Source organism: Hirundo rustica, chromosome 27, assembly GCF_015227805.2.
Source record: "Hirundo rustica isolate bHirRus1 chromosome 27, bHirRus1.pri.v3, whole genome shotgun sequence".
Taxonomy (NCBI): Eukaryota; Metazoa; Chordata; class Aves; order Passeriformes; family Hirundinidae; genus Hirundo; species Hirundo rustica.
In genome coordinates, this window is record NC_053476.1 from 3,242,740 (window position 1) to 3,265,888 (window position 23,149).

Consider the following 23,149-nt stretch of genomic DNA (forward strand, 5'->3'; position numbering starts at 1 on the left):
GGGGAAGAAAAAAGAGAAGGTTCGTTTGTGTGGCCTGGAGCTGTTTTTGTTGGCACTGAGATCTGATTCTGTTTGAGGAGAGCAGCTGAGACAGGAAAGGCAGCTCCTGACTTTCATTTTCCACCTGTGGCTGGGGAGGGATGGAACCCACACACTGCCTCACGCACCACTCCAGGAGCTGGAACACCTCTCTAAGTGCCATAAATATGCAAAGTAATGTTTTAACTTACCCCTCTGGTCAAAGCTCCAAGCAGAAAGAAATAAGGTGCAGTGGTTTGATGATTGAGATATTTTAATTGGACAAAAGATAAAAAGGAGAGGGAAATGAGGGGAAAAAAATAAGAGAAGCAGACAGTGTAAGATCTTGAGCTGCAAATGTTCAGGGCTTAGGTGAATCCAGCTGAGTTGGTGACATCATCCAGAACTTTCTCTCCTCTGATCCCATCCAGCAAATCACAAAACACCCTGCTTTGCTCTTTGGAGAGAGCAGGCTTCACAGGCATTAGCATTAACAGGAAGTGCAAAGGTAGTTAAGAAGAGAAGGAGAGGAATAGCTCAGACCCAGAAATATTGAATACTGGAATAAGGCCGGAACACTGAACATGGAATGCATCTCTCCTGAATGCACTTTGCACAGCCATGTCCTTTCAGGACTGTAGTGTAGATCTTTCAGAATCAAACTCATGGTGCTAAACCCAAACACAAGGACCAACAGTGACCAACACAAGGGTGTTGGATTTCACTCCTAGAATGGATCATCTCTACAGACTGAACTAAAAGACTTTGCTTTATTTCAGTCTCTATGTCAGCCAAAAGAAAAGCATCTGTTCCACCTAAAGGCAGCAAAAACGCAGACCCACAGCTGGGTGTGTCTTTTCTCCTTGAACTCTCCAGACTGGTTGCCCGTGGCTGGTTAGCATAGGTGAGTCAGATGGAATGGCATCCACATTATCAGAGCCCTGGAGAACTTATCTCCATGGCCCTCTAATACACATTAAACTTCTGTCACACAGGTGACATTTCTTCAGGAAATCAAACAAATCATTAGTGTTGCTATAAATGTTTTATTATGTCTATAGGGACTACACTCTGACCAAGCACGTCACTGAGGGGAAGTGCTCCCCGTGAACCCACAGACTGTCCTCTACAGCTCCCTCAACTGAGTCGGGAGCTGAAACTGCTCTGCTGAGCTAAAACACCAGCAGACTGTTACTGCACTTCTTCAGTGCTGACCAAAACTGCAGTACTGGACAATAGATTTTTAGGTTGTCCAATATCTATTTAGATAATTTACTCTTACAACCAATAAAAAAATAAATAAATAAGTAAAAATGAGGCAGCCCATGTTCTTGCAGATAATTCCTGGGCATAGTCTGGGCTGGAGGACACCGAGACCACTCCCAACTGACACCTTGAGGAGACCCTGGCCCTCCAACCCCGCTGGGGCCTTGCCCTCCCCTCACTGCCATGGCTCCAGCTTCAGGGCTCCCTCTGGCAGTTTCCAGTGATTGATACAACCAGTCAAGATATGTTTCATGGGAAAAAATGTACTGAACCAAAACCAGGAACAAACCCCTCTTCTGATGTGAATCTATCCTGATCCTAGCAAGTATTCTTGCAAATATTCTGGATTTTGGGGAGGATAGAAGCATATACAAAATGATAAGACCAGAGAAATTGTCAGTAAATGATTGAGGGATGAGAATAAAAAGAACACTAGGAAAATTCAGTCTTGTATCTTTACATGTCAGGTTTGCACAATGCCATTGCTCCTTGCTTCCTCTTGCATACTGAATAGTCTAGCGGAAAATAATTGCTGAAGGTTCATCTTGAACAAAAGCAGCAGAGCCATAACTCAAGGCAAATGTCTGACCTAAGCCTGATGCGAACCTTAACTCTCTTCTTTTTTTCATTTGCTCACTAAATGAAAAAATAGAACCTCCAAATGATGTTTAGAAAAAATATCACCAAGGTAACATGGGAACTAATTTTAATACTGAGAAGACAAAGCATAATATTTGCTCTTAAATAGACTGCCACAGAATCCTGCAGAGATCTAGGCAGTAAGACATAGAGCCGAGGGATGTAAGAATAACAGGATCTCTTCTGTACTCCTCTAACAGTCTAAAGGTGTAGACTCTACTAAAATGAAGAATTCTTACTCAGCCTGAATAATTTCAGTGAACAAAAGACAACCCACCCTGAGTGTCTGTAATGACACACCAAATGTCATGGCCAGTGTACTTTGGTTTCACATCTCATAAAGGATTTTTTTATTACAAGTTACACCCAAAGAAGTTCAAGGTCCAAAGATACTCCACAGCATCCCCCTAGGAAAAAAAAAAAAAAAAAAAGTCCCGCCTTGCACACCAATTGCTTTGGTTTGGAAGCTGTGTTTCCAAAACAGCCAAGTACAACAGTTTAACTCTGCCTTGAGCCAAGACCAGTTAGACTAATCCCTAGCACAGTAACTTAAAAACTTGGCAGTACTGATTCCCTAATGTTTTGGGTATTCCCTAATACCCAACTGTTCTGGGTTGGGCGCTCTCCGAAAGCTGAAGGTGCCTCCAATACACAGTTCAATGCCTCCAAAGCTCCACGTCTCACCAATTTCCTTGCCCCAAGGTGGGAGATCAGTACATACAGCAGCTGCTCTCACTAACACAAGCCATGTGTGTTCATTGTTCTACCTGACAACATCAGTAACACACATAAGCACTGTCAGTGCAATGCCCCAGGAGCTGCACCTCTACACTGTCCCAACACACATCTGCCACCTGCTCTCCTGCAGCACTAACAACCCCTCAGCAATCAGGTTCTTCCCTTGCTTTAGAAATTCTCCATGCACTTTCCGTATCAAGTGTATACAGCACAGTCAACCCAGGAGCCTCCTCCACACCGTCAGCAGTAGGATTGTTGAGTCTCTCCATGCCATGGAAAGGCAGCTGGTTTCCTGTTAATGACCACAGCCCCTGGGTTGGGGACAAACATCCCAGTATGGCACTTGTTAGCTGGTGGTCTCTGATGAGGCAGGAGGGAAACTTGGTTTGCTTCAACTTCAGCCACACAGGAGGGCTAGAGGCTCGTTCTGCTGGCAGCTGGAACTCAACATGTCTTGCAACTCTATGGACCTCAGCATCTCACATGTGAAAGACAGTGGGCTGTGAAGGTTTCCAATATTCTCACTCCTCCTACCTTGATTAAAGACAAAGAAATGCATATCCCACTCAATCTCAGCTGTACTGAAAGCTCAAATTCCACTTGCAAGGGTTTTCTAATACCAGACATGCGTACTCAATCCAAGCTGATGGCAACAGCCTCCACTCTTCACTGGCAGTGCAGATGTTGGTTTATGTTTACTATGCATTGAATTCACATGGTAGTACAGCTGCCTCCTTTCTAATAATTTATACACGGTTCTAGACTGTCTTGAGGCCTAAATTATTGCTTACTCAACAAAAATATAAATATTTTAAGTCTCTTGTCACATACAGGCAATTCTCATTTTAAAATCATGCACTGCACAGGGGCCTAAGAGCCTGCTCATGTGTTCTCCCAAAGAGCTACAAAGAGGATTGGCTGCAGGTACATGGTTATAAATGATTCAAGATCCCTTTTTGTTTATCTGTTATACAAAATAATAAAGCAATCAAACTACCCAGGGAGTGTTCCTCAAACCCAGACGAACAGATGAGAACCCCTTCTAATTATGGGGAGGGGGAGCAATATCCTGTGTGCTCTTTGTGCTGATACCAGTGACACTCTGCGTCAACATAGGTGGGGTTTCCAGCCACTGTGCTTCCTCTTGGACCTGTATAAAGGTGCACAGTGCACACTCAGTTTCTCACTTCCGTCTCCATCTGTGCTGATTGACCCACTTCAGTCCGGAAGACAAAGAGCAAAATGGCATTCTCCACCCGCAGCATCCAGTGGAGCACGAGCAGCCGTGTCCAGTCCTCTGCACCCAGTGTCAGTGGCCTGACCTCCAGGAAAATGTCCATCCAGAAGATCCAGGCACCCAGTGTCTACGGGGGAGCCGGGGGCTATGGCACCCGCATATCGACCAGCACCAGCTCCAGCAAGGGCCTCGGAGGGAGCTTCCAGTTCAGCATCACTGGGAACGATGTGCTGCTTGCTGGCAACGAAAAATCAACTATGCAAAACCTGAACGATCGCTTGGCTGCGTACCTGGAGAGGGTGCGCTCACTGGAGAAGTCAAACTCCCTGATTGAGATGCAGATCAGGGAATGGTATGAAAAGAACACCGTAAGCGTAGGGCAGGACTACAGCTCCTACTTCAAAACAATTGAAGAGCTCCGAAATAAGGTAAGAGATCATAGAGACCTCCATAAATATAGGAATTGCAATTATCAGTGAGATAGAGAACAAGCTGTTGTAGAAAATGTACTTTTCCTAATTGTAATTGGCCTAGCTGAGCAAAAAAAAATGTTATTTTTGATCAGCTACAAATTAGTGACAGATTTTAGATAATTTGTAATACCAGATATATGCCTGAAGTTGTGAGTAATCTCATACCTGAAAAACCTGTGGTTCAAAATTAACTAGTTCTATGATATTTGCCTTAGGTGGCTTTAATTAAAGTACTAATGGTAATCTACATATTTAAATATAGTTTAGCAACAGTCTATTTCAAAGTGTTTTTTAGAAAAGAAGGGCAAATACTCAGAAAAAAAATTAAAGACCATTACTTAAAATAGTAAATTACCACTGGAAAGAATGAAACATTGCCAACAATCAACTGACAGATTTATCAGATCATGTTTCCAGAACTTCCTTCAGTCTTTTCCCTTCTATTTTTAATTAGTTCTGCTTTCCAACACTTAAAAGAATATCCCTTCATAGAGCAGTTCATCCCAGCTATTTGATATACTTATTTTATGGCAAGACAATTTGTCTTTTGGACATCCCTAATTCCTTTCATGCACTTCAGATGGAACTTAGCTTAAAGCCAGCTAACCAACAGCCAGATGAAGTGAAGGAGGATGAAGCCCACTGACAGTATTCATTCCCAGGAAAGGATCAAGTGTGAATTTCTGTGCAAAGTTTCATTGCTTGTCCACCGTTCCCTTTAGATTTCTGCTGCCCATATGGAAAATTCCAGGCTTGTCCTGCAGATTGACAATGCCAAGCTCGCTGCTGATGACTTTAGGCTGAAGTAAGTTCCATGATTTTATATCAATTCTCTTTCATGCTCCTCTTATTTAGGAAAGCTTCCACTTATTGGAATTTGTGCCAAGAAGTGAATATTTTCCAACTTTAAGTTTAATGAAAATTTCACAATGACTGTGGTAGTTACAGATTCTAACATTTACTCCAAACTGTTGCATTTCAATGATGACAAAAGGCACTGTGTTGTACAGGTTTGAGAACGAACACCTGCTCAGGCAGAGTGTGGAGAGCGACATCACCGGACTGCTCCGTGTCCGTGATGACCTGACTCTGACAAAGGCTGACCTGGAATCCCAGATCGAGAGTATAACCGAGGAACTTGTATTCCTTAGGAAGAACCACGAGGAGGTGAGAGCCACTGACCACTGCCAGGGAGAGGGGTTTTGAGTGGCAAACACAAACAACCTCACTAGGAAGTATTTCTATCCTTCCTGGAAGCAGTATAACCATGTGTGGCCCTAAGGGACATTCAAGCTGTCAGGGATCAAACACTCCTTCAATCCAGGAATGAAGGAGTTTTTCTAAGAAAAATTTACAGTTCAGGAATTGATACCCCAAAAAGTACACAAATAGGAGCCATGACTTCTGCCCTCATTCCACAGCTCTGGTTCTGAGGAAATAATTTTTATGATACATTTATCTATAATCTAACATTAAGTGCTATAAAGTAAGTAAACTGTTCTAAGATGAGGTGCACTAAACAGTATTTACAAGGTGATTAAGCTGTCTTGCCCCAAGGTACTATTAAGGATTAGTCCTATGTGTGTAGATACTGAGTTTGTGCCCAATGCCCAGGAGTGACAGCTCCCTGCAGCTGGTGCTAACACAGTCCCCATTGCTGCAGGACCGTGCCAGGCTGCGCAAAGAGGCGAGCGGCTCTGTGAACGTGGCGGTGGATGCTGCTCCTGGCATTGATCTCGCAGCTATTATGGAAAACATGAGAAAGCAATATGAAGAAATGGCAGAAAAGAACCGCCAAGAAGCCAAAGAACATTTTGAAAAGCAGGTAAAGTCAACTGCTTAAACACCAGCAAGAGCCTCAGTCATGCCTGGCTGCAATTCACAGTCCCTCCATTCCTCATTCCAGACTGCAGAACTAAACCAGGAAGTTGCCCTCAATGTTGAACGGCTGGAGGTCCAAAGGAAAGAGATCACGGAACGGAGACAGGTCTTCCAGAACCTGGAGCTGGAACTACAGTCCTTGCTGACCATGGTAAAAAAAAGGCAAAATAAGGACTGTAGATAGCAGAGAGTTACACAGATAAATAGAGAAATGAGGGGATTTTTACAATTCTCTACATTTTACAATGAGGGGAAATTTACAATCAAATTGTTATTTGAACAGAAAAATGTATCCTGTGAATAATATGTCACTATTCTTCCCATGGACTACAGAAACAGACCCTGGAAGGCTCTGTGGCTGAAACGGAAGCACGGTACAGTTACCAGCTTGACCAGATACAGGGAGCAATTTCCAGACTGGAGGCTCAGCTGAGGCAGCTCCGAGCTGACATGGAGGCTCAGAACAATGAGTACAGCACCCTGCTGGATGTCAAGACTCGTTTGGAGATGGAGATTGCCACGTACCGCAGGCTGCTGGAGGGAGAGGAAAGCGGGTGAGCACACACATAGCTTTGTGTGTTGGTTTGGGTTTTGTGTCAAATCTGCCTCTCTCCAGCTGCTTTGGGGGGGGAAAGCCCATTGCCCAGTTCTCAGAATCAGAGCAGGCTGCCATTCAGGCCCAGGCTGCTGAAGCTGCTGTGGAATTCTGAGGTGGGCTCTCCGAGCCTACAGATTGTCACTCTGTGAGCTGGGGAGTTGGGTAGGTGTTCACATGCCACGAACACCAGTAATGCAGTTTTTGACCAACTTGTGGGTTAAGCAGAGGGTGGAACTTCCCCCCAGATTCTACCTGTTCAGCTGTTCAGGCTCAGGAACTAGATTGGGTGTACCTGCGTGAAAGTCCTGGCATTGCAGAGATGAGTCTGCAGATCACCTGCACCTACAGCTTATGCTGAGCAAGTTTCCCTTCAACTGAGAACTCATTTTACTGAGTTATCTCCTGATTAAATATCTTGATGAAAGGGGATTAGCTGTCCTGATCAAATACATAGGAAATGCACAAGGATGTTTCTTCAATACATGAGTTGCCATATATTTACATTTTCTAATTTGTAATTTGAACAGGCAAATTGAATTGACAGTGACAGAGGCTGAAAAAGGTATGTCCCACCAATTTCTTTTTATTTTGATGGCTGCCTATTGAAATGTTATGGAATGAAGTAGCTTGATATAAAAGAACAGCTTCAGACCAAATAATCAGCCAGTGGAATCTCACATCAACAAAGCAATGAACTGTATGGTTACCCTTTGGGGACAGTACAAATCTGGGTTTATATACACAATTCAGGTGCCCAGTGTAAAATCACAGACTCACCTTACCCATTCTAAGATTCAGTGAGTCCTCAGAAAGCCAAGAGAAGAACAGAGAGCTACTGAATTCCCCTCTGGAGAACTGCAGAAGCATCTGCTTCTCCCTGCTGGCTGCACAGGGACACTGAAGCTCCCAAGTAACATATCCAGTTTTATAGCAAAAATTTCCAATTTGGTGTAAGTCTATTTCAAGGTTTTAGGTCTACAAGTCTGTGCTAAACTGAAGCAAAACTATCAAGAGCGCTAGAGTTACTGAACCCAGAGCCCACTACAGCCTGTGGGCAACATACTCAGTTTCCAAAAGAGGAGAAGCCACACCCTGCACACAGCAAAAGTTTATCTCAAGGACATGTGGATTGAAGATGCATTTTGATATTTCCTCATCGACTGCTACTACTGCAGCAATATTAATCTGCCAATCTGTACATTGTAGTAAATTACTTCTCTTTTCAATTTCCTTAACAGAATCAAGTAAATTCAAGAAGATCAAGACAATAGTTGAGGAGGTGGTTGATGGCAAAATTGTCTCCTCTGAGATCAGAGAGGTTGAAGAGAAGATGTAAATGGCATCAGCAGAAAAGACGCCTCTGAGTTCCCTGGAACTGATGCCAAAACTAAAAGATTTATAAAGAATCTGATCTAATTCACCCTAGACCCCAGAACAATTAAAAATGCTAAAATATCAGATCTTTTGTTGTTGTTGTTTCTGCGGGGGAGTATTAATAAAACTCTGTAAGTCACAACATAGAAGACTTTGGGTTTACTTACATAGTGAGTAAGTACCTTGATGAAAAAGAAATCAAATCAGCCTGGTATGAATGTATAATTGCTTCCAACACAGATAAAAATGGAAGTATTAGGTTTTTAAAATGCATTAAGACATTAGTTCAATACACCTTTTCTGAATGTGAATTCTCACTAAAACATAAAGCAGCTTCAATTCATTAAAACCTGATTTTCAAAGAAGCAAGAAGTGTCAATTTGCTTTTCATAAGACATTAACATGAAAAAATAAATTGAAGAAGTCTTTTCAGTACTTTTTACATTCTATGAATGATTATGTCACCAGGGACTACAGCAAGCTAAGATATTTTATCTATAAGAATATATTTGAAATTATCTCCCTCTCTCTTGAACATTTCTGTGCCAATAATGTTCCCTTTCCCATAGGGAGGCCCCTGTGCCACACCTGGATTCTCAGTCCCAGGAGTTTACATTTTCCCCTTGAGAACATAAACACACAAAGCTCTTCCCTATGAAACCTCACCTGTCCAGAGCTGTGTACTGTACATAAACAGCTGCCAAAGAATTAATCCTCTGCTTTCACTGCCCCGAGTCACTGAGACCAGGCTATCAGTGCATTTCCACAGAAATGCTCTACTTACACCTTTGATCTTCCGCTCTTTTCTGCCCAAAAGCACCCCATGCTCCTGGGTGCGGATAAATCAAAAATTAATATATTTCAGTTGACAAATCCAATTATATAGTTAAGCCAGGACAAATAAAAAACAATTTTCCATTTATCAAAATAACTTCAAAAGAAAAATATGCTGGCTTGGGGAGGTTCCCATGCCCAAATCTGCACCCAGAAGTGCCATATTTTGATCTTTAGATTTGTATTATAAAAAGCACCAAATGCAGAAATCAGATTTCTTATTTTGAGATAAAACTATATAGCAGACACAATGGTGGGTTCCCAGCTCCAAAGTACAAATTCTTATATGCTATAGACTATATACTATAGACTATAAGCATATCACTCTGAGGTATTTCAATGATAAGAGGGTTAGTGCATAAACACAATTCCAAATCCTATTTGGTATATTTATATTTTCATATTAATGATTACCCTGCAGCTCCCTGAACATTCATGTGCCCCTGGACACCTGATGGTCACTTTTCTTACTTCCTATCAAGCATCCAGAAGCACTAATCCAGCAGAGGCTCCTGCCAGAAGAGCATTATGAAAAGAAAGGCATTCCTGCCACACAGGCTGACAAGCAGGGATCAAAGGGATCACTCTGCTGACTTAGCAAACTCCTGTAAGAACAGCCCCAAATGCAGGAAGCACTGAATCTGCAATGACAAAACAATTATTTAGGAGGGATTTAAATGTGAAAAGAACTTTTTGTGCTCCGCTGCACATGGCAGAACACAGTGTGATGTCTCAGCTCCACCCCACCCATTTCCCCTCATACAAATACCTGGAGGGCACCAGATTTCCACTCCCATTGGCAATTTCGGTTGGCACATATCATTTTGGTTGGTCAGAACACACTAAACTGACATCCCCTCCAAACAGGAGGAGAGAGAGTGAAAGCTCTCCCCAGGAGGTGGGGACTCCTCCTGAAACACCCACTGCTGTCCCTCTATATATAAAGCTGACCCTGCTCCCGGCTCTGCCCTGCTCTCAGTTGTATCCTCACGGGGCAGATCCGAGCACCTCGAGCACCATGGCCCTTTCCGTGCGCACAAGTGGCGGGTCCCGGCCATTCTCCTCTCGGAGCGGATTTGGAGGAGGATCTCTGAGGATGTCCAGTTCCAGTGGTGGAGGAGGCTTTGGTGGTGGTGGGCTTGGCTTTGGTGGGGGGTCTGGTGGAGGGTTTGGTGGAGCTTCTCTGTTGGGTTCAAGCTCTGGCTTCGGAGGGGGCTTTGGGGCCAGCTCAGGTGCAGGATTTGGGAGCAGCTTAAGCAGTGGCTTTGGTGGAAGCTTTGGAGGTGGTTTGGGCAGTAGCTACGGAAGCGGCTTAGGCAGTGGGTTCGGGGGAGGTTTGGGAAGTGGTTTTGGCAGCAGTTCAGGTGCTGCTTTTGGAAGTGGCTTTGGTGGTGGCTTAGGGACTGGTTTTGGAGGTGGGTTTGGCCCTGCAGGTTCTGGCGATGGTGGCATTCTTTCTGGCTCAAAAAAAGAGACAATGCAGAACCTCAATGACCGTCTGGCTGCATATCTGGACAAAGTGAGATCTCTGGAGGATGCCAACACTGAGCTGGAACGCAAAATCCGCGAGTGGTATGAGAAAAGTGGCCCTGGCACTGCCACCCCTGGATGTGGGAATGACTACAGTAAATTCTACCCCCTCATTGAAGATCTTCGAAACAAGGTAGTAAAGCAATCCTTATATTTGTAACTCACGTAATAGTATGAACGAAAATAACAAATTTCTTTTGGAAACCAAGAGCACATTTATCCTTTGGTACTGACACTTGCAGTGACATCTCTGACCTTGCACTGGTGACGTGCTGAATTTTTCCTGTACATTAAAGCAGTTCTGTAGCTGTGTCACACAGTGATTTGTCTAATCTTATAAAAGAGAAGGCAGTGATGGAATGCAGTTCTACAAACCCTTGTAGAACACAAAGTTTAAAGCCATTACAATACATGAAGCCTTTGGGCTGTAACATGATTCTCTGAACACTGTATTCTAGATCATCAATGCAACCATCGACAATGCGAGGATCATTCTGCAGGTCGATAATGCCAGACTGGCTGCTGATGACTTCAGACTGAAGTAAGGGTATCTTAATGCTACAAAAACGCCTACTAATATCATAAGGAAAAAGTTATTTTGTATTTAAAATCTCTTTCCTTGTAAAATACTTGTAATATTAATTATGAAAAAATATTACAATATTTAATCCCTTTATGCATAGATATGAGAATGAAGTGGCTCTTCGGCAGAGTGTGGAGGCTGACATCAATGGTCTGCGCAGAGTCCTGGATGAGCTGACCATGACCAGGGCAGACCTGGAGATGCAGATTGAAAGCCTGAATGAAGAACTGGCTTATCTCAAGAAGAATCATGAAGAGGTTAATTTTTTTCCTTTATCAATTCATAAGAAGACACATGAAATTGTGAAACATCAAATGGTATTTAAGCTCCTACTTATGTAAGCCAGTGGGAGTTCCTGGGTTTCATTATACATTCTGTTTGCTGTTATTTTTTGAGTTTGCTAAGTGAAAGAGTGCAAGAAACAAGCTACAGATCCTTGTTGAACAGAATTTACATCACATATATTTCTTTACATATATTTTGGTAGAGCTATTTTGTCTTTCATTAACAGAACCTTCTCTTTGTTTTCAATCTCTCCAGGAGCTTCAGGGCATCCAAAGCAGTGAATTTGGCCAAGTCAGTGTGGAAATGGACGCTGCTCCAGGGACTGACCTGACCAAGCTTCTGAATGATATGAGGGGACAGTACGAAGTCATTGCCGAGCAAAACCGTAAAGAGGCCGAGGCGTGGTTCAATGAAAAAGTAACAACCAGAGAGAGCAAACTCAGCAAAATACAAGGGAAAAGGAGTTCAATACTTGGACCGGTAAAATTACACCCTATTCTTCCTTGTCATTTCAGAGCGGGGAGCTGAAAAGGGAAATCTCCACCAATACTGAGCAGCTCCAGTCAGGAAAGAGTGAGATCACAGATTTAAAACGGACTCTCCAGAGCTTGGAAATAGAGCTGCAGTCTCAGCTCGCCATGGTACGTTCTAGGAAGCTGCTTACTGCTCAGAGCCAATTCAGCAACTTCAAAAGTCTTTTTAGACCTAAGCCTATTCCATAGAATTGAAGATTTGCATTTATTTCTGATTAAATCCTATATTCTTTTAGTTCCTAAATAGCAGTAATATATCTAACTGGATTGCAAAGAACATGTCACAAAGCAGATGAGTTTTTACATCACATTTAGGGAAGTGACAAGGGACAGTTTTTAAAGTGTTTTCAAAAACAAAATAAAACCTTCTAAGTAATGCAGCTGTGCTCACTCCGTTAAACTACTTCAGTTGGTTTTGTAAAGAGATTTTTTCCTTAACCAGAGATTATTTAATATCCTTACACAGAAAAAATCCCTGGAAGACACTTTAGCAGAAACGGAAAGTGGTTACTGCGCTCAGCTGTCACAAATCCAAATGCAGATCGGGAACCTGGAGTCCCAGCTTTTCCAGGTCAGGGCTGACATGGAGCGCCAGAACGCGGAGTACCAACAGCTCCTAGACATCAAGACTCGTCTGGAAATGGAGATTGAAACCTACCGGCGCCTGCTGGATGGCGAATTTGTGTAAGGAACTGATTGACATAAAATATCAACTTGGGTTCATTTTCTGTAGCAAAATCCTTTCCAGGAAAAACAGAGGTGAAATAAGTGGAACATTCTCCAAGTGACAGTAAGGCACATGCAGTGATCTGAAATATCACTGTGACTGAGGAGAGTGAGCCATTCTGCTCACTATTTAAATAATCTATCTATGTCACCATGAAAAGGGAATTTATCCTGATCCTATTGAACCTCCTGCGATAGTGCATGTCTCTGATTCCCTTTTAGGGGCGCTGGACAGGCAGTTACATTTGAAAGCTCATCCCTGACAGGATCCAAATCTCAAACACAATCACTGGACTCTTCCCAAGGTAAGGTAGAACTTGACTGAATATAATTTCATTTCTAAAGTCATTCTTATAAATCAAATAAAATATGTTATCCTGTTTAACTACATCATAGAGTTCATTAAAATCAGAATACAATTAGAAAGGAAAAGGGAGTACCTGGTCATGTGCTGCTTTGGTTAATAGTTTTTAACACACTGATAAATATTTTTGTTTTGTTCATGATGTTTAGATCCAACCAAAACTAGAAAGATCAAGACAATTGTCGAAGAAGTGGTAGATGGAAAAGTTGTTGCATCCCATGTTAAGGAAGTTGAAGAGAAGATATGAAGCACAATCTGATGTGGCAAAGGATCCCTTTGCTCCAAGCCAAAATGGATAAATAATTTTATTCTTTTGTATGAAGTGATAAAACATTTGGCTTTGTACTGAGTCTTTTAGATAAGACAAAGTCGGCACCTTCATTCCTTGCAGACATGCAATGTATTTCCTGCTTCACTCTATCAGCATCACCTGTATGATTTCCACAGTGTTCTTTAAAAATATCATCAAATCTCTGTTCAATATGAAAATATTGAAATATGAAAGGACACATTTAATCAGATTTGCCTTTTTATAATCTTTAGTAATCAATAGATAAAATAATTTTGCTGTTCTAACCTCATTTCCAGTTTTCATCCCTAATAAAAAGAACTCAACAAGCTTTAAGGTATTAGTGTCCCTTTATTCTCCATGACCCCCTCCAGCTGTGTGGTGAGCCAGCAATAAAATATGAACATTGAAAGCAGCTAGAAATCAAAGTTCCTAGGAATAAACCCTAGGAACGATGCAATTGCTTACACCTACCTACCTTTAGCCTTAGGAATTTCATAGCCCCATGTTCCCTCTACACGTGAAAAAAAAAAAAAAAAAAAGCTAGAAAAAGAAAGCATTCGTTTATGCCATCCTAAGTGCAATACCTTGTGTTTGTTTGATGGATTCCTAATGGTTTTCTTATGTAACTGTTCTCATCCCATCAATCACAAACACTGACAATATTTTGGGCTTAGAACTACACAGAACAAGGATAATTGAGACACTTGTAGAAAAGAGAGTGGACAACAAAATCTCTCCACTTCAGTCCAGGTCAACTGGAAGACACTCAGCTAAGAAAAATAAAATCCAAACACAGAATCCTTTCATATGCGCCAACAGACACAGCCAAGAACTGGGAAGCCTTTTTACACCAGGAGACTTTTAAGTGGTACAATACTTTGACTTCTAAATAGATGTGTGTCTTGTGAAAGTTTACTGCGTGTTTTAGCATTTCATTGATGTATATTCTCATTTAGAGCCTAAAATGCATTTCTCTCTTTGCTAAATTTTAAATTTCTGTTGAAATCAGAAAAAAATTTTATGGTACATCTGTGCACAACTGAAAAAAAAAAAATAAATAAATAAGCAAGAGGTAAAATGAAATAGGTAAGAGCCATTCTCAGCAGATAAGATCACTGGGAACACACAGTGCTCCAGTGAGCAGGAAATGAAGAAGCGCAGCACACCAGACAACCTTGCTGGACCTGCTGGGAGCTCTCAGGAAACAGGTAAGAACCATACATACATTGTGTGTCGTGTGTACTGAGCACACCAACCCCTGGCACAGTACAGAAACACCGGCAGAGACAACCCAGGCCCTTTTCCTGACAGCAGGGATGTGTCTGAAGTGTACATTCACCAGAGCTTTGCCAAACTCTGCAGAAGAGGAACCAAAGCCCTTACCACAAGTTGCACCAGCACTGCCCACCACCAGTAGTGCTGGTTCCTCTCCCTCCTTAGGTGTTTCTGCCCATATAAGAAAATGCCCACGAGCCCAGCTCCTTTATGAAACGGGACCGACCTCAACACTGGGTCAGGTCAGACACCCGAGGCTTCATCTCACTGAGCCTCAATTACCTTCAGGGATGGAAATTCTGTGACATCCCTAACAATGGTGGAGGCACCTGCCAGCGGCACTGCCGGCAACACAGCTATGATGCTGAGAGGCTCTGTCCTTCCATGTCCTCTTGCCACAGCACTTCATGCTGGGCAGCTGCAACTTTATCCTTTTCTTTCTCCTACCCTCACATTCCCGAGGTTATAAAACCCCACAGTTACAACATAACAAAAACAATAAAACATTAATATAGTCACTTCGGCACATAACGTAGGAATAGTTATTTTAGTGCTATGCTTTGCTGCATTAACCTGCTGCCAGGACGGGCTGAGGGGCTCTGAGCCCTCCGCACACCCCTAAATGGGCCGCTGCCGCTTTAACGGCCCCGCGGCCGCAGCCCCGCGCCGCCGGCAGCGGAGCCGGGAGCCGGGGAGGATGGGAGGAGGAGGAGGAGGAGGATGGAGCCGGCTCGGCTCCGCCGAGAGATCAGGGCAAAGTATGAATCGCTCATCACCCGAAATCAGATAAAGACCGTCAGCTCAGCAAGGACGCAGGTAATGCCTCCTCACAGCCACACACCTTGCAGGGTACGGAGCCATTCCCTGGCCGTACAGTTCCTCCCGCAGCCTCTATGAGGTACAGTAATTCCTTTCAATGCAGCAGATTTTCGGGGAAGGGATGTGGATTTTACCGCAGTAAGATGTGAACTAGAAGAATCGGAAATAGATTTTGTTAAGGGTATGGATTCACGCCGAACGAATGCTGTGTAATTCATCAGGATGCTTTTCTGTCCCTGCAGCCGTGCTATTGCTGGGATTTAAGGGATGATGACATAGGCTGTATGAGGGTAACCTCTAGCTCCATGTAGTTATCTCAGAGGAAAAAAGAATCCTGAAGAGAATCCTTTTATATACAGCAATCTTTGCCATTTTTAGCCCTCTAGTAAAGTACACTGTACCTTTGCAGGAACTATTTACTATTGCTCAAAGCAAAAACTGTTTTGCTCTTCAGCAAATATCAGTTGTTCTCTCATACAGCTTGATTAAATGTTACCAACACACAATGCTGCTGTTAGGGATTTACATACAAACAGCTGTAAACCCAACTGAAATCAAATGGCAACAATTTTGAGCCATCAAATGTAAAGAAATCCAGGGGGGAATCAGGTATTCTATCACCTTGTACTCAGGTATTGCAGGAATCCCTGAGGTTTGTTTTAAGGACAGGCCAGACACTGCTGCAGCCTGCCTGATCCACCAGCAGTGCCAGACACACGGCAGCTGCACACCCAACAGGGAAGCCAAGTTTATCTTTTGTGTTGGCACAAAGCAGCCAATACATATTGGTTTGATCCTGTCACACAAATTCTGCAGTACCCAGGCAAGAAAGGGGAAGCAAACAACATTGGGGGTTCACTTGTGGATAAGACAAATCTAGATTTTTCACAAAAATTATCATCTGGTAAAGTTGCAATAGGTCAGTATGTACAGGGAGACAAACCCCTTATTTTCCTTAGTTCGTAAGACCTGAATTAAAGAGATTCTTTTCTTAGAGTCAATGCCATCAAAAGAACCTGCATAAAGCAGTAAAATATGCAAAAGAGCAAGTGCTGTTTCAAGGGCTTACGGCATCTTCACCACTGGCAGGGAAACTCAGAATCAAAAAAGAAAAATAACTTCTGTAAGCCAAACAATCATTCTGGAAGTTACACACAGGAATATACTATCAAAATCAAAGATAAGTCTGAATCTAAAATGACCCCACACAAGATCAGGAGTGGTTTCAAAAAACTACTTTTAACAGGAAAAAAAAAAGGAAAATAAATCCCAAAACCCTGAAATCAAAAATGTATTAAAATCAAAGCACTTCATTCAAACTTGGAAGCTTGAACCATCTGCACCTCCTTAAGCCCCTTTGCTCCAGAAAGGAGTAAGATCTCAATACAATTGGGTAATTTGTATGAGAATTCCTCTAGGACAAAGGCGCCAGGGGTAGAGGTGTGGCCAAACACTTCCCATCAAACAGAGGGATAAGGGCTTTCCCTCTACACAGTACAGAAAATATTACTCCCTCACTAAATGAGCTGTCACACATTTATACAACTCTAACAAATATTCCAACCAATTATGTGCCAATTTATTATTGCTATTTGAGTATTTTCAATATTGTTATCTTTTGTATGTCCCCTGTAGTTAGAAGAAGGTACAAGTAAAAGAATGGACAAAGATGCAGAAGCACTAAAGGCAGCCAGAGCAGAACTGTGCGAAGCCCGACGGCAGTGGCACCACATGCAGATCGAAATCGAATCTCTCCATGCTGTGGTAAGAGTCACAAACGAAACTTGAAATCTCACGGAAGAAAGAAATTTTGTCTTTGATGTGAACTATCCCACAGTCAATTTCTGTGACAGTCACCATACTGCAGAAATCCATCACAGGAATGCTCAGCTGCTCACAGAGCCCTCGCTCACACACACTGACCCAGCACGTTCTGGAGAAGGATCTGCCACTCCAGACACTCAAGGTGTCCTGTTTCCATACCTCTCAAGCACAAATTTTCACAATACTCCCCTACCAAGCTCCTGGACATTCTGCCTCACCAATTCACAGCATGTTTGACCTTTTCGTAATATGTGGACCTGATTTATCAATTCACTCGTGATAAAATGTCAGCTATTTGCTCAATTCAGCAGTACAGAAAAGCTCCAAGAGCACACAGACACTTTATACAGCACTAAGATGGACATTGCTTAACAGTAAAATCAGAGATTTGTAAACTCAAGGCAGTGGATTGCTGTACAAGACGTAGCTACACTTTCATCTGATCTTAAATTACCAGAGATTTTACTGGAAAATTTACTGGCCAAAGTATTAACTTGAAAGTTTTATTCCTGGTCTTAAAGAATAATCTTACAAGAACTGGTGTAAAAATACACGGTTTGTTAATGAAACCATGTATGTGTGTAACATCTTTACACACAAACTTTCTAAATCTTAAAATATGACTTAAATTTCACAGGAAAAGGGTTTGGAACGTTCACTGCGGGACACAGAGCAGCAGTACCACATGCAGCTACAAAATTTGGAAGGTGAGATTGAATGCTTGGAGAAAGAGTTGTTGGAAGTGAGAAGGGGAATTGAGAAACAGCTTCGAGAGCACGAAATTCTCCTGAACACGAGGATGAAGCTGGAGGAGGAGATAGCAACATATCGCAGTCTGTTGGAGCAAGAAGAGAGCAGGTACTCGCTGCTTAGAGAAAAAGATCTCAAATTTGTCTTCCATTTCTGAAGGTCTCAAATAGTCAGAATTGTAAATAACATGAACTAAACATTAAAAAATTCCAGTATAAAATCTTAGAAAAGGTTTCATTGTCAGGTAGCATCACTGACTGCGGAGTTTCTGGCGCTCAGTGTCTTGCACACATTGCAGGGAGCAGCTCGGTCACTGCAGCCTCACTTGAGGCACTGGGGGTCACCGGGGCCCTGTGGCCCCTCAGGTCTCAGAGCGTTCGGGGCCAGCCCACGCACGTGAAGTGCTGGGCAGGGAGTCCCTGTCTGAGACCAGGACAGACCCCTGCAGGAAACTGCACAGATATTGTCAGTAACTTCCTCCAGTTCCAGGCTCAGAATGAGAAATCTCAACAAATAGTTACCACGATCAAACAGAACTTCTCATGATTCTCACATTTTTAAATTTCTCACAGCTGTTCATATGACAAGTTAGGAATTAAAGCAATTCAATACTATTAGATGCCTGTAATAAATTTTTTTGCAGGTTCCGTTGCTCAATACCTGCCCAAAAGGATGACAAAAAGCCCAGCACTAGCAAGATCACATTTATGCTGCCTTCAGGTGAGTTTCAGACACCTTCTCCTTTAGGGATTTTGGCCCTAACTGTTCACAAGTACTGACAAATTCCTGCATATTAAAAATGGACTTTTTCCAATGTATGGGAAATACCTCCAGGTCCTGCATACTGCCCTTGCCCTTCTGCATGCTCACTGTGTACCTGCATATTCCTTTACAGAGGGTGTAAAGAAGCACAAACCAAAGAAGGTGGAACTGATGACAAAACAAGCAGTCCTAGATGGAAATATCATGAAGGAAAGTGCTGAAGCTCATGGCACTGTACAGTAAGATAAACAGGAATTTCACAAAATAACAATTGGAAGTAAAGGGTGGAGGTTACGTTTCAGCAGCTCTGCGTTTTCCGTTATTTGGTATCTGTTATATCATGCCCACATAGCGCAGGAGCTTCAGAAGCACAGTGAGAGCTCCTGAAGGTGCACAGAATGGCAGTGTTTAACAATACATTACATTTAAGAGTTCTTTTTATTAGCATTGGCTTCATAAGCAAACAATACCATGCTGGTGCTTCTGATTTGTAATTTCTATTTCTGTTAAGAATGAAACTATGAATAATTCATCTTGGTAAGGCTGAAAGCAAAGAGCCTAGACCACATTTGGGAAGTCCCTCTGGGGCATATTTATGCACATAAATTCAGGCTCAGCTGCTCCAACTTGCTCCTTGGAAACTCCTACATTTCCCCAAACAGGGGAGGGAGAGCCTGGCTCCCAAGTAGACGTGTGAAAGTCTGTTAGGATGTGTTATTCACCTGAAATTACTTTAATAATATTGGATTGCCTTATTTTATTTTTCCTGCTGCTCTTTAAGCTTTTTTGTAGACTAATTTAATGTTACCTTTAAACACACTGTAGTGAGCCATTCCTAACACTGAAACACAATCAGCTGCTGAAAAAATTAACGCCATCATAAGGTCCACCAGACACACCCCACAGGTGACGTTTATTTTTGTGCACAGCTTTGTTCATCACACACTCAGATTGGCACAGAACTGCTCTGCGGTGTGCAGTGCACTCAGCTGGGTGAGGCCCCAGAGCCTGACTTCCAGATCTGAATTCTGACACACACAGAGAATTGAATCAACAGGATTTGGGTGCCTCAGTATTCCTAGATCAGCTGGGTTTTCAATTCTCCCTATTTTATTTCTGCCCTTTTTTCTCTTTAATGTAATATAGCTCCACATTCTGAGGTTTGAGTCTAAACTAGATTTTCTCCTCCCTATTCTGAAGGTTTTCAGATGCAGGAATTCTGTCCTGCCCACTACAGTACTGAGGTTTCTTGCAAAATTTTTGAGCTTGGATTCCAAACTTTCTCCTTGGAAACAAAGTGCCTAATGTATTTGGAGCAGTGGTTTTGTAGCCATGTCTACCTAAAAGTACAACCACAAGAACATAAGGAACCCTCACCCTTTATTTAGCTTCTATGAAGAATGAACCTTAAAAAACCAAGAATACTTCTGGTATCTCAGCACCATATAAAATGACTGTTTATGATACCATTTCTCTCTGTTTAAAAGCAGTTCTGAAGATAGATAACTAATATAGCCTAAAAAAATCATAAATACATTTTCTTTATTGTTTCAGGACAGAAAAAGTGGATGAAGTTATTAAGGAATGGGAAGGTTCTTTCTTTAAGGACAACCCTCGCTTAAGGAAAAAGTCCGTTTCCTTGCGTTTTGATCTCCACCTGGCAGCCACAGAGGAAGGGTGCTTGCACACGAAAAAGAAAAGCCTCCCCGACATTGAAGTCAGGCTGGTGATGAGGAGATCCTGCAGCATCCCCTCCATCAAACCTTAACCTCAGCCAATTCCCTCAAAGTGCATCCACAACAGGCTCTGGAAATAAACTGTAGATGGACTCCCACGGCTGCTGTCTGCTACAACCACAACATCTTACCAAGCACTTGGATCAATACAATAACACCATATAAATCCTTTAAAAGAAAGGGTGAAGAGCAAGGGGGTTCCGATTCTAAGAAACCCAACTTTTACTGGTTTTATACTCTGGGTGCAGCCCTTTCATTTTCTCATTGTCATTGTTTTGTAGAACTTCACCAAATATTACAAAAATTAAACTAGAACTTTATAGTTTAACATATTCTGCCTTTGTAAAAGAGAACTTGTTTTCTCTTTCCAAAAACGAGAAATGCCTATTTGCTTCTCTTAATTATTCAGTATTCCATTCATATAATGACTGGTGAATACTTGCAATAATTTATATCACAGCTGTCATACTTCTAGAAATATATTTTAAAATAATACTTTTTAACAGCAAAAATTACATACAAAAATACTCTTAAAATACATGAACTATTAACAAAGAGTTTTCTTTTACAAGTGGCTAGTATTTTTAAATTCCTTTTTTTCAGGCAACAGCTGAGCAAAAATGTCTTTCCTCTACATCCTTATATATCCATTTCAAAAGTGTTGTTACAATCCAGTAAAATTTTAGCAATTTTGTTCAACTGATTTTGAAGCAGTAATTTCCCCTGAAAAATCAATAATTTTCTTATGTGTCCATACACACGTGTACTATAAACCTCTCAGCCAAGGCAAATGAAATTACTCTCTGTTCAAATGGGAGGAGTCAAACAACCATTTGAATACTGGTATTCCATTAATTTTGTTTATTGTAACAATGTGCATTAAAATATCTTCAACAAATTCCTCTTCTGACAAACACTACAGGTAAGTGATGCTGTTGATCTAGTCCATGTGACAAGTCACTGTTACGCCGGGGTACAACTGTTACTACTTCAAATTAACTGGGCAAAACAAGGGCTACAAATTCAAAGTACAATTCAACCAGACCCCTCAAGTACCCCCCACTTCTACCCAAAGTAGCTGTGGGCAAACACAAACCCCAACAGAAACCCTGCACCTGTACACAGAGGAACAGCCATCCTTCTTTAAAACCTGATGGGACAAATTTCAAACAAAGACTCAAACGAGATTGTATGAAGACAAGAATGATTGTTTGTGAGGATTCTGAAGAGGATGGATGCCACAGATCCCACTGGAACACTGGGATTGCTGGGGCTCAGAGTCTGGAAAGCCCACGCACAGGATTTGCTGGATTACAGCAGCATGTAAAGGATTGATTTCAGTGTCAGTAATCTGCCTTATTACTTATGGCATGTGTACAAAAGTGATACTGCAGATTCTTTCAGAGTTAGTTTATGCTTCTATCCTTTGTTCATGGTAAGAACAATGCATCAATATTGCCCTGTCCTGTCTGTACTGTATCAAACTTGCTAATTACCTTTAACCAGAAACATGAGCTGATGTTACTACTTGAGTACTTGGCATCCTGAATGTATCAGCCTGCTCCAGTATTTTCACTATGCAGCTTTTTTTTGTGCTTAGACTCTGTACATTTTTCAATACTTGAATTTAGACTAAGTTTTGATGGCTTTAAGGCACTTTAAACAGGGATACAAATTTACCAAAGTAAATGATAGTACTACAATTTAAAAAGTATTAAAATAGGAGTTTGTCGATGCATATTCTGTGTGTGTCAATGTCTTCTCCTTAAGTGGAAAGGAGTAAAAGAGAAATGCAAAATAAAAGTTGCAGATAGGAAAATCTGTAGCACTTTAACAAGTGTTTTCTGAGATCCTCACTGCAATTACAAAGGCACACATTCCCTCAGAATCTTTACCATAACATGTGAGTGTCCTCCTGCTACAAAACTTACCAGTTTTTCCCTGGTAAATCCAGTCACTCTGCCTATTTTCTTCACATGTGACTTCCTGATACTGACTTCAGCAGCTTCTGCTTGTCTCGGCCTGGTTCAAGCAGGCATACTGATTTTAAATAAGTTTTCACCACTTTCAGTAAGTATCTGTTTTTGCATTATTCACAATTTTCATCTCTTCAAATGTAAAGAACGTTCTTTTGCTCAATAGTGAACTTCCACAAGTGTGAGTGTGGGTATCAAAATAATAACATCTCACCTTCATTTTCAGGTCACTTTAAAGCTGAATTTAAAAAAATTAACACTGAAGCTTAATACTATGGCAGAGAACTCTTCAATTCTGTGGTTCTAATTAAATCCAGACCAACTGAGCCTCTGCCAACCTGCACCTGCAAACGGTTGATATAAAAACGAGATTCATTGGCTCAACCTACTTCCCAGTAAACGTCTGTCCTCATTCCAGAGCTTATGAAACTGCTGGTCATTAAAACAGTTGGGTAAGAATTAGATTTTACATCCCTCCCCCCGGTGAGCATGATGCAGTATAAACAATTCCATTAAATCTGAAAACTACTTATATATTGTACAGGATATTAAAAAATGTACGCTGGCAAAACCTTTCACTATCACAAGATGGAATTGAGGGAAAGAGCACAGTAAGAAAAAAAAGGGGGAATAAAA

The 23,149-nt window shown here is 41.8% G+C and overlaps 3 protein-coding genes across 6 annotated transcripts; all 3 read left to right on the forward strand.

Annotated features, from left to right (window-relative positions):
* The first annotated feature begins 3,903 nt into the window (after positions 1-3,903).
* LOC120763651 (keratin, type I cytoskeletal 20-like) lies at positions 3,904-8,186 on the forward strand. 3 transcript variants are annotated; one of them, XM_040087098.1, is made up of 8 exons: positions 3,904-4,326; positions 5,094-5,176; positions 5,382-5,538; positions 6,035-6,196; positions 6,278-6,403; positions 6,586-6,806; positions 7,378-7,412; positions 8,089-8,186. In XM_040087098.1, exons 1-8 carry the CDS (start codon positions 3,904-3,906, stop codon positions 8,184-8,186), a joined length of 1,305 nt encoding a protein of 434 aa, XP_039943032.1. The 3 variants fall into 3 exon arrangements, with proteins under 3 accessions (XP_039943032.1, XP_039943031.1, XP_039943030.1); XM_040087097.1 differs by lacking the exon at positions 7,378-7,412 and having other exon boundaries at positions 8,057-8,186; XM_040087096.1 differs by lacking the exon at positions 7,378-7,412 and having other exon boundaries at positions 6,586-6,800; positions 8,045-8,186.
* A 1,890-nt stretch (positions 8,187-10,076) lies between these two features.
* Positions 10,077-13,340, forward strand: LOC120763650 (keratin, type I cytoskeletal 12-like). Its single transcript, XM_040087095.2, has 8 exons — positions 10,077-10,721; positions 11,047-11,129; positions 11,272-11,428; positions 11,712-11,873; positions 11,972-12,097; positions 12,456-12,673; positions 12,938-13,020; positions 13,229-13,340. Exons 1-8 carry the CDS (start codon positions 10,077-10,079, stop codon positions 13,324-13,326), a joined length of 1,572 nt encoding a protein of 523 aa, XP_039943029.1. The 3' UTR covers positions 13,327-13,340.
* Positions 13,341-15,323: 1,983 nt separating this feature from the next.
* Positions 15,324-22,586, forward strand: KRT222 (keratin 222). 2 transcript variants are annotated; one of them, XM_040087365.2, is made up of 6 exons: positions 15,324-15,462; positions 17,101-17,229; positions 17,927-18,147; positions 18,683-18,759; positions 18,935-19,040; positions 20,356-22,586. In XM_040087365.2, exons 1-6 carry the CDS (start codon positions 15,367-15,369, stop codon positions 20,567-20,569), a joined length of 843 nt encoding a protein of 280 aa, XP_039943299.1. In that variant the 5' UTR covers positions 15,324-15,366; the 3' UTR covers positions 20,570-22,586. The 2 variants fall into 2 exon arrangements, with proteins under 2 accessions (XP_039943299.1, XP_039943300.1); XM_040087366.2 differs by having other exon boundaries at positions 15,404-15,544.
* Positions 22,587-23,149: the final 563 nt, after the last annotated feature.